The sequence below is a fragment of the Pelophylax lessonae genome, assembly GCF_965119305.1.
Source record: "Pelophylax lessonae genome assembly, chromosome: 4".
NCBI lineage: Eukaryota > Metazoa > Chordata > Amphibia > Anura > Ranidae > Pelophylax > Pelophylax lessonae.
The window spans coordinates 451,559,743-451,575,216 of record NC_138771.1 but is presented as its reverse complement, the minus strand read 5'-3'; the positions used below and the strand labels follow the sequence as shown (position 1 = coordinate 451,575,216).

Below are 15,474 nucleotides of genomic sequence, written 5' to 3'. Positions count from 1 at the left end.
CAGCCAGCTACCTGCCAGCGTGTTATTTAATGTTGACAGCACGCTGACTCCCTCTCTCATCTCTCTGCCCGCTGACTTCTAGGAGGTATCGGATTAAGGATGGGAGCATTTGCACGAGTACAAGTACTTGTGCAAATGCTCGGTATCAGCACCAGTATCAATACTAGTATTGGTATCGGTGTAACCCTCTTAGAAAGCAAAATAAATAATCTGATATGGCTGCTATGATCAGTATAGATTGTTTAAATAAAGAAAAGCATGGGGGAAACCAATTCTTGGCTCTCTTCTGATTCACAAATTCAGTGAACAATAAATCTGCATCTAAAAGTATCGATGCCACTCGATCAGCGTGATAAATAGGAAACTGGCTTTTTCAGAAGGGGAGGTCTGTAATGGCAGCGGCTATATTTCTCCCAGCACAGGTTTCATTTATTTTAATTCCAGTTTTAAAAAAATATACTATATTTTAGAGTATTACAAAGCATTTTTTCTTGTGTTCACTTGAACTCATTATATATAGATAGGTAAAGTGGGTGTTAGCAAGATATTTCCTGCTTACAAAGTCTTCCGCTGACTGCACTCCTCTCCCCATTTGGAATGTCTGTTGGAAGCCATCCACAGGACATTGTGGGTCACACCTAAGGACTGAAAAAGGGAGTGAGAGATATAGAAGGACAACTGTTTATCATATACTTGTGCAGCTGTCTTTGCGGGATACTAGCTTCAAATGACCAGAGCATTAAAGGGCTATTATTAGAGAGGTGAGCAGCGAGGGCTTGGCGTACACAGACTAGAAATAAAGATACAACTCAGTAGATGGGTGGAAAAGGAGAGATGTGCCTCAGTGTCTTCAGCAGGGCAGGTCAGGCTGACAGGAGAGTCCCAGACACCAGGAGCGAAGGGACTGGCTATAGAATAAACGACAGCTTCACTCTAGTTGTAGAGGCTCATGGTTAAGGACATACATGCAATGGATGGAAATTATAGAAGAAAGTTTATTGGTCTAGTAAAAGTGAACTGCACACTGATGATAGAACAGGATCCCAACTGATGTATATAATTGGAAAACAGAAAGTGGAATTTGTATTGATTAAAATGCAGCTTGTCTAGGAATATTTGTCATTTGAGCCTAACCCAGTTTGATGTCAGGATCTTTGAAGACAAAGAACTGGTCAATATGCTTCTTCTGATCCTCGGTATCCTACTGGTTCCTGGATTGGCTGTTCTCACTGCCTGCTTTCTTTTCTTAGGAGGCAAGAGTGGCAGCAACAAGAAGAATGATGGGGTTAAGGTAAGGGAATATTTGATTATGCTACAAAGAGATGGTGGTAGGAGTCCAAAAATCTCTAACCATGGCTTTATTTCAGTGATGTGTTATGCATTGCTGCTTTCCAATGTATGGATTCCTGACTTGATGTTGGAGTCGGGAATATCTTATCTCACAGATAATAACCAAGGTCTGCAAACAGCCAACAAGCCTTTTTTATTCTTTGTTTATAAAAATGTAATGAAGCAATTATACAGGGGTTAAACAATAGTCATGGCAACCTATGTAGCCCCTTAGTGCTCCACAAACATTGAGGGACTACGTGCTCTAGTGATCTATGACTTTTAGAATGTACTGTAGTTGCCTAGGATCCTTGTAATTGTGCTCAAAAACAAACAATTCTGAGCAAATCTGTTTGCTGTTGGAGTGCTCAGAACTATATGACTCTTGCATATAAGTCAGCATGTTCTTAAGATCTAATGGCCCTAAAACATTCGACTTAATTTTTTTTTGTTTTGGATACAGTACAGGGAGGTTATACCCCTTTCAGGTTTGTTTTATCTGTGTCCCTTTGGGGAGGTTTCACTTCACGTCCTGTCCTACAGCCAAAACAGGAAGTGAGTTTTTTAGTTGTTGTCACCAGCATCACCAGAATTAGTGCCCGTTTGGAAGATTTCCCCTCCAATCCTGTTCTGGTGACCTCTCAAAATGTGGGATTCTCTTTCACTTTCACATTCAGGGATCACTGTAACCAGAAGAAATAGAGAAGTAGACATGAGCAGAACAGAAAAATGTGTTTAGTTTAGTTTTGCATAGATTTGTTATGTTACTAATTTTCTTTCGTTGATTTTTTTTCGGAATGTGTTTAGTTTTGTTCATTTAATCATTTTCTCAACATAAGTGAGTGCTTTGGTGCAGGGGGGGGGGGGGCTCTTCCCCCTCCCCCACAAAGCACCTTGTCCACGTGTAGATGGGGACAAGAGCCTCTTTCCCACAACCAGGGCGGTGCGTGTGGGGGTCTGTGGGCGGGGGGGCTTACTGGAATCTGCCCATTGACCAAAAAAGTGTAAAAAGTGAGTAAAGACAAAGTGTTTGACAATTCCTTTATTAGAAAATCAAAAATCATGTAGATCCATCGCAAATCACGACGTCTGTCGCAGCACGGGACTTAATATAAAAAAACCCCCAAAAAACGCAGGGTTTTTTTTCAGAATTTTTTTTTATTGCTGGCACTCCTTCATTTATTGCTGGTACTCCTTTGTTTACATTGTTTGCATAGCCCTCCCTGTCCCAAAGCACTTCCTCATGTTGAGGGCATGTGGCCTGTTATGGTTCAAGAGGGGGAGGGGTGCATGCTTGCCCCCCCCTTTCCTGGCCTGCCGGGGTGCATGCAAAATACACAAAATGGGCCTGGTATGGAGGGCCTGCGCTGTTTTTTTTTATTATTATTTTGTCAGGGAACTGAAGGCCCTGGTATGGATTGAGGGGGGGGAGGGGACCCATACTGTTTTTTTTTCTGAATTTTTAATTGCCGGCATTCTTTTGTTTACATTTCAGCTGTCAGTGGGGAAGTCCGCTGACAACTGATGAGTCATCGGTTTTTAAGGATGCAGCGGCTGGCTTCCTGGCCTGCTCCTTAAAGTGGTTGTAAAGTCAGAAGGTTTTTTTTTTATCTTAATGCATTCTATGCATTAAAATAAAAAGCCTTCTGTGTGCAGTAGCTCCCCTAATACCTATCTCTGTCTAGCGATGTCCACCAGTGTCTAGGCCGCCCAAGACTCTCCCTCCTGATTGTCTGAGACACAGAAGCAGTGCCATTGGCTCCCGCTGCTGTCAATTAAAGTCGGCTAGCCAATCTGGAGAGAGGGGCGGGGCAGGGCCTCAGCTTCATGTCTGAATGGACACAGAGATCTGTGACTCGGCTCGGGTGCCCCCATAGCAAGCTGCTTGCTGTGGAGGCACTCAACAGGAGGGAGGGGCCAGGAGCTCCAGCCAGGGACCCGAGAAGGGGGTCCTGCAAATCAACTGCAACAGAGCAGGTAAGTATGAAATGTTTGTTATTTTTATAGAATAAAAAACGAGACTTTACAATCACTTTAACAACCAGCTATTCTTCACACAGAATTTGAATTGTCTGGTCAATCATTTCGGAATTCGTTAGAACACAAAAAAAAAGAAACAAGATTAAACTAAATTCATTACTCTCTGTAATCTTGGAATAACCAAACATTTGTCCGAATTTACATTCAGACCAAGACTAATTGCACATGTCTATAGAGAAGGTAAATCTTCCTACAGGGGCACAGATAAAACCTGAAAACCTGACGAGTTTCCCAATCGATCTCCGCTCTATCCAAAACGAAAAAAAATGTTTTACCCCTATACTTTAAAGCTGGCTGCGCATGGTAAGATACAGTTGAAAAACAACAAGGTTGTTATAGTAAATGCTAATTTAGGGAGGACTTCTGAATAAAGACAGCATTAACACCATGCAATCAGATGCAGCCGCTGTTCAGGTATTTTGACAACTGACAGAATATAATAGTTGCAGCAGGAGATTCGTCCGTCCGTGCTGTATAGTGTGGACGAAGGAACCTGTTAGATTCAGGCTAAACACAAAATATAATAGTATATGGCCAGGTTTAGAGCAGTTGACTGCCTGTGTTTACTTCTCTTGATCTAGTTCCCTTGACAATCAGGTAAAACTGAGAAGCATGACTCCTTTCTCATTGTCAGTTTTCCTGACCCCTCTCATTGTACTTTGGCTAATGAAGAAGCATATGTCAGTCCATGCATGCTTAAGCTGCCATAAATGAGCTGAGCAAGAGACACCACAATCTCCCATTAATGCTAAACAGAGTGGATGAAAAAAGTGCAAGAAATAGAAATTGCAGAGGCAGGCAAATACCACCAAAAGAAATCTTTATTTGTGGGGAAAAAAGGACATCAATTTTATTTGGGTACATTGTCGCATGAATTGTCCGTTAAATTAACGCAGTGCCACATTGCAAAAAATGGCTTGATCATTATGGGGGAAAATCTTCTGGTTCAGAAGTGGTTAATAAGTAGTATTCCAACCCCTTTAATTAGTCCAAGAGATTTTTTACATTCTATGTTCTTCACCTGTGAACAAGCATGCTAGTTGTCGCCCAGCACTGGGTATAATATGTGTGACCTATTTAGGTGTTTGATGAATCTTCCAATCTCTTTTTTAATTTTTTTTCTCAGCAGCATTGGCAAACTCATTTGTTTTTATTTCTGTATTAATATTCTAAAACAGAAAAGTAGTGTTAAGTATTACAAGTCATGATTTACAATATGTTCTCTAGATTTTATTTACTTGCAATAATTCTTGCTTATAATTTTTTGCCAAGATTTTCATTCTCAAGTAAATAACCGATGACAGAATTTCATATACTGTGTTGTGTTAATGTATAAATGGAACTGTATTCATCTCTGGTCACAGATGAATTTACCATCTTAGCATGCTGACTGAATCAGCCAATAGCATATATCTGGATAATGACAGATGCCAGCATGTTATGCATTAGGCATGGTGAAGCGCCATCTGGTGATTGCTTGCAAAAATGACATTCATTGCTTGGCACAAAGAGCAGTGAAGTGCAATAACACACAGCATTCAATGCTATCTTTTATTAGTTCACAGCAATCAGAACAATGAAAGTTGGCTGCAACAATTAGGTTCCTTACTATGCATCTTGCTTGTTGCCTTGGGAGCTTTCTGTTAGAGATTATCTCTCTAAGCTATGGGCAAAAATGTTATTAAAGTACAACTGCAACCAAAACTTAGGGAAATTAGTTCTGGCTACCCTGGTGTCACCCAGGGATTTCTCTCACTTTGGACCTATTTCTTCTCACTTCCTGTTGTGGCTTTGGGACAGGAAGTGGAGGGAAATCTCCCCAATGGCACACAGTTGGTGAACAATTGCCAGAGGCTGTAACCCTTCCTTTTTAGTTCTACTTTAACTGCTATTTACAAAAGAGGTTTGCAGTCAGTTCAAAATAATGAACTCTGAGATAAAAGTTTGGACAGTATGTTAGAATTTCTGACTTAAAATTTCAGGGCTCTGTGGACTATATCTCAATATTCCCAGAATTCCGAGGTAATATGTCAGACCGCTTGGACAGTATCTCAGAATTCTGAGATAGCATATCAAAAGCTTTGGGACAGGATCTCAGAATTCTGAGCTACTATGTCAATACTCTGGAAAAGGAGGACCCTCATCTTGCCAACATCCAAATTGAATATAAAGGAGAGAGAAAACAGAACTCTAGATTCTTAGAGAACATGGTGGACTTTGTAGGCACAGTATGAGGCATATATATAATATATATCAATCTTTTTTCCAAAAATGTGTTAGAAATGAGTAACCCTAAAATAATTACAGCAACCTCTACATTCAATAGGTCAACAATTACCTACCCCCAAACATGGAGATACAGATCCAACTGAACAGTGTGTATAATGAATGCAAGTTCATCAATGGAACGTATATGTATGATGTCAGCATGGATATCACTGATCAACTTCGCAGTTCCTCCATACTTTATAGTCAACGTGTTTCGCAAGATTTGCTTGCTTCTTTAGGACTGATTGGGTGGGTGCTGATTGACCTTGAATGTGGAGACATGGGTGATAAGCAATCATGGGGGCAGACACAGGGGTCACCTGCAGAAAGAGTGGGAGGAAACTGACTAGAAAATCCAGATGCCCACTAATCCCAAATCCAGACCAACCAAGTGTGTAGAAAATAGATAGAGTAACTCTACCACAACACTTTAAAGGAAAGTTGATGAAAGCATGAGCAATGGGCCCAAAAACAGGAGTAGGAGTATGTCAAAACACTGGCACAGTATCTCAGAATTCTGAGCAATAATCTCAGACCTCTTGGACAGTATTGCAGAATTCTGAGCTAACATATCTACACTCTGGAACAGTATCTCAGTTCTGAACTTTTATGTCAAAGCTCTGGGACTTTATCCCAGATTTCTGAGTGAAAATATTAGACCTCTAAATCATTTCCTCAGAATTCGTGGCTCATACAATAACATCAAGCTTAAGAAAATAGGGCTGGTTTATTAAAGGGTACAGAATTTTAAGGAGAGTTGCAGAAAAAAAAAACAGAGGGCAGGAGTGGCTGGCTCAGGCTCTCAGTAGCATGCTGACAGGCTGAGGCAGCTGCTGGTCAGGCATCTGGGTAGATCCGATCCTAAAGTTGGGATCATAGGCGTGCGCACAGGGTGTGCCGGGTATGCCTGGGCACACCCTAATCACCTAGGGCACATTAGCATTATCGCTCTGTTTGCCAGTGAGGAGATGGGAAAGATCTCCCTCGGACCTGCTCTGCCATAAGAGAAGTGCCACACACTTCTATTTCACTTTGCCAGCAGGGAGAGTAATGTACCGGGGCCATATACATGTAGGCAAACACATGCATGTGTATTTAAACTTTGGGGTGCACATCCTAATGCAATAGGCTGCGCACACCTATGGTTGGGATCACTCCAGAGTCTTGACTGGCTGAGTTACGTCAGCTGACAGCAAACTTTAACCTGCTGATGGCTGAATATGGGTCACAGGAGTATAAAACTCCCGTGACCCATAGGAGAAGTAAGGCCAAATGAGTTTTGGCCATAAATCTCCTTTAAATTTTACAGATATTCACTAAGTTTACTGAATAATGCAAACCTTAGTTTAATTAATTTATTTGTTATTCACATAAAAATAGCAATACCTGATAAACTTAAGCTGGGTATACACTAGAATTTTAATCGAAAATTCCTTTGAAAATTCATACAAAAACTGAATGTCGAAAGCAGTTTGAGATTTAATTTGCTTTTAACATTCAATTTAGGAAGGAATGAAATTTACTAAACAAAAAAACACATATACTGTTACTAAGTCATACATTCGGGAAAAAATTTCTGTCACTGCGGTCAAAAACGAACGTCGATTTGATTCACTAATTATGAGCAAAACCAAAAAACATTCTTTCAATAAAAAATGTTGATTGAAATTCTTCTAGTGTATACCCATCTTTATTCAGCTGAGTGAACATTATCTATCAACCTCTGCAGCCAAATAGTGATAACACCTGCCTTATATTTGTTACATATTGACATTCACATAGCATAAAACATATTTAAAATTCCTGCTTGCCTTTTTATTTGCTGAAAAATCCTATAAATCCTATAAAAATCTCTACTTACACTAGATTTCCCCTTCTATTTAATATTAAAGAAGGGGCTGGGGAGTTATATTTACTTAAATTCAAGTGGATTTAAAGCCTTGGTATTTTCTACTTTATTGCATTTCCTGCATTAAGGTAAAAAAAACACCCCACTAAATATTTCCCTCCACCCAACTCTAAACACTTACCTGAGCCTGTCAACACTCCAGAGTGTTACCCGACTCTAGTCTTCTCTACCCCCTCTTCCTTTTCTCACAAGAACTCGGGCAGCAGCGGGTGCCATTGGCTCCTGCTGCTGTCAGTCAAATGTTGTAAACAGTGAGAGGGGGGTGGGGCCGAGCTGTACTGTGTGTGTCTATAGAATCCTTTGACTTTTTTTGGTTCAGCCTACTGGCTGAAGGCAAAAACTACCCATCTATGGCAAGATTTAGTGACTGAGATGAAGCTGCTGTGGCCACTTCAATTATTTAGTATTCAAGAAAACATTAATTCAACTTATACACAAAGCAAAGTGATTATTATTTCTTTATTCCTTTAATTTATTAACCCAGTTATCTCAGAGTTCATTTTTTGTATAAAAAAATAAACCCTTTATCCAGTTGTGAAGGCTGCCTTCTGCTGACAGTAGGTCGCAGTGCATTTTGAATTTTTTAGCCTAATTCTCTGATTGGTCCATGCTGAGTGGCTACACAATGGTCACGCTGGACACTGGACTCAAAGGGGAAGAAAAGTTTAGAAACTAGCCATCTGCTGCATTGAAATATGCAGTCATTGGCTTGGGAAAGGAGAATTTTTTTGGGGGTACAGATGAAGGACATTGATGAATCAGTCAAGTGGGTTTTGTGTGAGTACTGTGCCCCTTCTTGCAGAGGCTCAAACGCCCACCTAGTGCCACCTCTGACTGCAGGGAAATCTCACCACTGCAATCTCTGAAATAAACTAAAAAGCCAAGAGCTAATTCTATCTATATATGCCCACTCAGAACTGAAAGACTAGTTTTAGGGGGAGTTGGTCTTTAATAACACTTGTTGACTGATTGCTGTTTTTAGATGTGTTTAAACATTGTGACATATGTAAATGCTGCATAGGTATTGACAAATATCTTCCCGAAAGAGACGGATGTTCCAATTACAGTATGTAATAATTTAATTGTAATTACAGTTATGCGCCTTTCACTGCTGGTTATATTGTGATCTGCAGTCTTAATTAGGGCTTTGAATGTAGAACTACAGTTCAGTGCTGAACGCCATCTGTTACTCTTTTCTTTTCCTCGACAAGACCAAGAACATGCTGATAAAAAATAAGTGTGCTTAAAGGGGAAAGCCCAACCTTCAAATGATCCAGATTTACCATGCCCCATTTCTTTATTCATGCCCCTTTGTGATTTATGATCTTTCTTATGATAAATATCAAAAGTTCCAAATTTATCTTGGAAACGGAAGCCATTTTTTTCCCTGTAGACATCAGTTAGTATTTTCAATAGGATCCTGTTACAATTATAATTTTATTTCTCTATCCCTATGTTTAAGAGCAGCTTCACACAAAACAGGTTTCTCTGTTAACGTGATCCCTCTTTGTTTCTCCAACATGGTCCTTATGGTCAGAAATATGGCCTGCAGCTTACCCCCATTAAAAGTCATGACTTGCTGTGAGTTTAGCAGAGAGCTGTCATCAGTTCTTCTATAGGCCTAGGGAGAAACCACTACAGGGCACAAAAATTCTGCACCCTCTTGTTGGTTCTTCAGTGAAACATAGGGAGTAATCATAGTACGGTGACACAAGTAGCTTATATTAAAAAAAAACAAGCATTCTGCATGTCACAGCTCTCATTGCTTGCCCCTTAGGATGCTGATTACCAAAATATATGTCATTGAACTGTTATGTACACCCAATAATAAGAAAGTGACAGGTTCTCCTATAAGAACAACTCACTGATACTCTCCCACTATGCCAACTCCCATATCTCAACCACTCCATTCCACCATTAGATCTGGGAGTCCTAGCCTTGTGTAAACTCCATGTTGTTCATGTGATAATGTTCAGCCTGAAGATGGTGATTGGCTGCTCAGGCCCAAGCACCACATCCTCAGAAGAAGTTTCATACATCGCCATACCTCAATAGACCTGGTGTCTCCTAAAGGGAACAAATGGAACAATGGAGTAGTGGGGAACTATGGCAAAGGCAAGTGTGTGCATGGGGGACAGGGTGTTCTTAAAAGAGAATCTACCCTAAATAGGCAAATTCACAGTTTATCTTTAAATATATAAGTGAAGTCTTCTTTCTTTACCTTAAAACTTACAAAACAAGAAACAGGCTGCCAATCCCCAGGGCTTTTAACACAGTTGTGCCGTGCTCTTTCACATATGCTAACATGCATTGCTTAAAGGCAGCCCATTTTTAGGAATAGGAGGATTAATGCCCCAAAATAGGCATTTTTGACAGTGCAGAAGGTGCATGGGTAGCACAAACTTTTTTAGCATGAACAGGCCCTTTAATCTTGGCACTTCCTCTTGAAACCTACATGAAATTTCCAGATATCTGGGCCAAACAGCCAAGATCAGTTTTTTCTTTTCTATGGTCCCATACAAAGTCAAGACCTATCAGGGACTGAACCCAGCCCATTCCACGCAAACCTAAAAACTCTTTTCTGGTGTTGATTTTACCTTTTGAATAATTTACCCCAAAATTATCCAATTTTATTAATACGGTCTATAATAATTTAAAAAGAATCTATATTTTAATTATTTGGTTTTTTATTATTTATTATTTATTTATTTCACAAACTATTTTTAAAATGGCCTTTTAATCAGGTAATTATGAAGCATTATATTTAAGTATTTCATATTTACCATTTGTAGAAGTGGCACTCCTAGTGAGTCTAGATTAAGATCTACTTGGGTACAATCAGCCTGCCCCATAGGTGGTTTAAATCTTGGCTGGCCCCTGCTTAACCTGCAGAGATTGAAACCATCTATAGCTGGCTTAAGTGTGTTAATCAAGACTAATTAAGGTTCTCTGCTTAAAGTCTATTCACTAATTTAAAAACTAATTGTAAATACATTTTATTTGGACATGCCCTTTAAAAAATCTGCCCTTAAAATCATGCTGGCAAACTGATTTTTGGGTTATAGTGTCGCAAGTGTTTCTAAGTGGAATTACACCATGAGAGGAATTTCAAATTGCATGCAGCACTTGCCAAGCTTGTGGCCATTCACATAGAGGCACTGTTTTCATGGAAAAGGTCACAAGATCTTAGTAGTTTATCAACAATGGTTTGATCTTGTCAGTCTATTGATAAAAAATATAATGGAAGGTGGTCATCCCCTTTAAGCATTACTTGGGTCCTATCAGTCAACTGATAAAATGAGAGATTTATACGGTGGAAATCCCATTTAAGCATTATATTTCTAGAATTGTCTCTTGTTTTTGGTTAAAGAAATATGCACAGAAAGTGCTTAGATTGCAGACATTTTTTGTAGGGTGGGTATTGAATTGGGATTGTCTTCAAGTATCTTTTATGCTATGATTTTTACTGCATTAAACTGCAGGAACCTAAAATAAACTGTGGAATAACACCTGTTGATATCACAAAATCCCAAGGACAGGTGACCAAAAGGACCCACAAAACAGTTTCCTGTCATCAGCTGCGCTCCTGCTGCACACTGTGTCATCTGACGCTTTACTGCACTGCACACTCTACAAGCTGCTGCTCTATTGCACTGCTCACTGTATGACATGCTGCTTTACTGCAATGCATATTGGTTTAGATGTTGCTTTATTGCACTGCACTATGTATCAGAGATGATTCATTGTTTTGTACTGCTCTAGACAGACTGCTAGATACTTTTGTCATAATGAATGTTATAGCGGATAAATCAGTTCCATATTGCTGCTTTTACACATTGCTTCATTCCCTGAATCATTGCACTACCTTATATATCAAACTGCTGTGTGCACTGCATAGCCTTAAAGGGAAAGTATATTGGCATTTTAACAGTTATGCCACATAGTATTGTCAATGCGCTCCTAAACATTTTGGCTCAAGTCATAGTCATAAAGAAATGGCTTGCTTTACATGCTACTCAAGGACTACAGCAGTAAGAATGCCCAACTGGAGCTCCTGAGTGGGCCCAACCCAACATGGGGTCTCCGTCCCCTGACATAGCTTCAAGAGTCTCATTTGTCCTGGTGATTTTTCCACCATTAAAATAACAGTTTTAGGCACTAAAAATGAAAAACCTATAGGGCATACATGCCCCCTGATCTCTAAACGAATCCATAGACTGACCCTAACATTTAACCTTACCCAAATCCAATCCTTAAAACATACAGTATTACTTAAACGTAAAACTTTTTTTAGATTTGGATGGAGTGGTGAGGGCCTAAAATCCCTGAAAGGCTTTTATAGCTGTCTGTATCTTTATAAGGTTATTCGCTCTCTAATTATCCTGATCACCAATGTCACTGTGAATGAAAGTAAGGGTAGAGTCAACAGAACAGTAATAGAGGGGAAATATTCTAAAATAGACACTTGTTCCTGTGACAATTTAGGGTATATTTCCAACAGTGAAAATATATACTCTTACTTAATGTTTAGAGTCTACAAGGCAGAAAGTAAAGAGAAATCGCTCAAACAGACACACATTCTAACCCTTTCTAACTATATAAATAAAAAAAGTTTTGACTTTAGATACACGATAAAGTCTATCTTAAGTCAAAAATGTTTTCTTTATAATTTTGAATGAAGAATTGCAACCTCTGTTATTTTTTACATTGAGGTCTACGTATTCTCTATATTTCCTGTTGACAATTGTCACGAAGTAAGGGAAAATTAGAAATTTTTATTTGTTATTGGAACAAGAATAGATTGGAAAACTTCCAATGGGAACCCAGCTGTCTCAGAGAGTATTTCCTTTTTTTTTCTGAGAGATTTCTTTTTACTTCCTATTATGCCTATGGGAGAGAACGTGAGGATAATTCCCTCCAATGAGATACAGCTAGCAAAAAAAAAAAAATGTTAACCTTATCCTAGTCTATCCAAGATTAAAAAAAAGTTTTGACTTCAGATATATCTTAAGTTGTTCCCAGAATTATGCTTACCACCTAAACTCATTGTAAGTTTAACCCTAACCATAAAAAAATACTCCTTACCTAACCTTCTGAAATATAACATAAACATTAACTGTAAATAGACATGGTTCTGGGGGTTCACCGCTTTAAATGAGACCAAAAAGACCCTACTGCTGCATTAGTTTCCCTTATGGTAGTGAATTAGGGATTTCCAGAAGTTATGCATTAGGGGAAGCCTAGCCATGATCAGCAGGAGCAAGGACTTCTAGCACAGGCCTCTTCTTGCCAGGAAACAAATATAGTAACGGTGACTCTGTGTGCCATAATGTTCTACTTATCTCCGTGTCACTACAACCTCCATTTATTTCAACTCTTAAAGTGGAACTAAACCCACTGACTTAATGTCTCATTTGCATGGGAGTTTACTCACAGCAGCAGCAAGAATCCAGTGCATTCCTTGCATTCAGGGAAGATAATCTGTTCCCAATAGCTCCATGTGATATTTCATCTGAACCCCCCCCCCCCCCCCAGATAGCTGCAGCCTTGCCCAGCCTGTCATTACTTCATACAGGCTGAGCATCTGCAATTATTTGAATCCGCCTGCAGGAATACGCCGGATTCTTGTCACAGATTTTAGGCAAATGCAGTGTCAGTGAAGCCCTTCTGTTCCCCAAGCATTGCTACATTCCATGCATGCCTCTGGTGATAACTGTCACAGTTGCCAGTGTGCTTATGCCAACTCTCAAATTAATTTTTAAGCTCTGGAATGGCTGGTGTCATAGCTGATCACATATGCAGCAATATGGCAAATGCATATCTAAATAATGGCCAAGATGGCTGCAAAAGGATTGGAGGGTTTCGTCTCACTTTAAGGGATCAGTCTGCCAAAACCTGATACTTTGGTACATGGAGGGAGAGTTAAATCACCTGACTGGTTCTCATACCATATCCCATATTTTTTGGTCTCAGCTTCAGTTCCTTAGTCTCTACACCTACTGTAGCTGCTATAAGGAGTGCCCACATTGGCCATTGAATTTTTAATGTATTGTAATTATAGAAAAGGTAACATAAGGTGCTAGAACTTCTGAAAGTGGACAGCAAAGGTCAAAATCCCCAGAAAGACCAGAACAGATGATGAGAAAGGATTGTGGGGAGAGTTCACAGTTGGGGTATCAAAGACATATTAGAAGCCAGGGATTGACTATTTGAAGACCAGGCTTCACCTATTGGTAAAATATAACTATTGAGTGGACTGTACCTTTAAACCAGTGTTTCTCAACATTTTTTTAGTCAAGGTACCCTTTAAAATTATAGACAATCCCAATGCACCCTTTAAAATTATAGACAGTCTCGAGGCACCCCTTTCTAAAATTTAAAAAACTATTCTTATAGTTTAACATAATTCAGCAACATCCACAAGTAGGACACCTAACATTAGAGGTGATTTATTCTTCCAAAGCAAATACACTTTTTGCACACTGGTACTGAATAGTATTCCAATGCTTCTCTTCTCCCTCAATTTCTCTCCATCAGTCAGCTAATGTGATGGAAGCGCTGAGGGAGAGAGGCAGAGAAGTGTCAAACAAGGATGCTGTGGAGGGACAGACATCCTCCTTATCAACTGATGACATCATTGTTTGTTAGGATGCCAGTGTCTAGAAATTCGTAATAGTGCATAATGAAAACCCCTGGCTTTGTGTAACTAAAAGGCAGGCTTTGTCCATCTGCTTACTTATATAAAATTTTTGATCAATTGATAGTCATTTTGCCAAGGCACCCCCATGGTGCCTGGGCACCCTGGTTGAAAAAGGCTGCTTTAAACTAGTCTTCAGAAAGTAACGGTAACAATACCCTATAAAGTCCCAACTCATGCCCCACACCCCCAAGTCTTTGCTAGTCTTCAGAAAGAGTTATTTTGTTTTTTTGTCCCTCAGCATGTGCTGAAAAAAATATGCCATGATGGAGATGAATTAGAAAAGAATAAAGAAGGACAAAAAACCTATTCAATAGGCTGAGAGCAGGGATGTGTTCTCAGTATATATACATGTTCCCTTTAATGCAGAAAACCATTGCTTCATTCAGGCTCTGCTTGCTGGTTCCATTCTCTCTCCTGACTCAATTTTGGTCACTGTGTTCTGTCCTGAGCCTTGGCCATGTACCTCTCTTACCTTTGTCACTCACTTTTGTGCAGGTTGACATTCTGGTGACATGTTAGGATGCCTCTTTTTAATGTATGTCTCCCGCTGTGCTCCCTTCTCTACCCTCTGATTGTGCTTTTGCTTCTATATGCTTCTGCAGCACATTGTGTAAGAAACACTCACGCCTTCCTTGCAGATCTTGTGCTACTATGCTACTTGGTGTCACACCAGCAATCCATAATTCTCACCTTCCTTCTTTTATTACAGCTTCAATTTTGCATCTGATGTGTTATATGGCTGCCCCTGCTTTGTCGTCTATTTGTGTTCCTATTGTATATCTTCATGCTTTTGGCACCATGTTTTTTTTTTTAAGTGCTTCTGGTAATGCTTGCAGTCACTGTGTTGTCTTTTGTGCTTCCCTCTGTGGTCACTGTGCTGCTGGCTGTGTGTCTCACTATCCTTCCTATCTGTTCTCCTTGTTTTTCCAGAAAAGAAAGTCCAGTTCCAGTGTCCAGTTGATGGTGAGTCTATGTTTTGTCTTATTCAGTGCTGGTTCCTCTGAGTCCCAGTAAGGAGCTTTGCAGTTCCTTGTGAATAGAGCAGTCTGCAAAAGGGGTGAGAAATTCAGAGATACTGAACAATACATCTTCAGTGCCAAAGGAAAATTTGTGGAAGGCCTAAAAGGCTTCAGACTGCTCAATTTACAAGGCGTTTTGGTCTACTCAGAATGGCACAGGACACATCAGATTATATCTACAAAAACATATGGTTTAGTAGTCAGGTCCA

At 39.7% G+C, this 15,474-nt stretch overlaps 1 protein-coding gene across 3 annotated transcripts in view; it reads left to right on the top strand.

Moving 5' to 3' along the window:
* CAMK2A (calcium/calmodulin dependent protein kinase II alpha) overlaps window positions 1–15,474 on the top strand; it is a 382,548-nt gene that overhangs the window by 330,224 nt on the left and 36,850 nt on the right. For 2 of the 3 annotated variants that reach the window (XM_082256095.1, XM_082256094.1), the window contains 2 exons: window positions 1,251–1,291; window positions 15,177–15,209. In XM_082256095.1, coding sequence (XP_082112221.1) covers window positions 1,251–1,291; window positions 15,177–15,209 — 74 coding nt within the window. The remainder of the gene's footprint in view (window positions 1–1,250; window positions 1,292–15,176; window positions 15,210–15,474) is intronic. The other variant, XM_082256096.1, reaches the window with a different exon arrangement.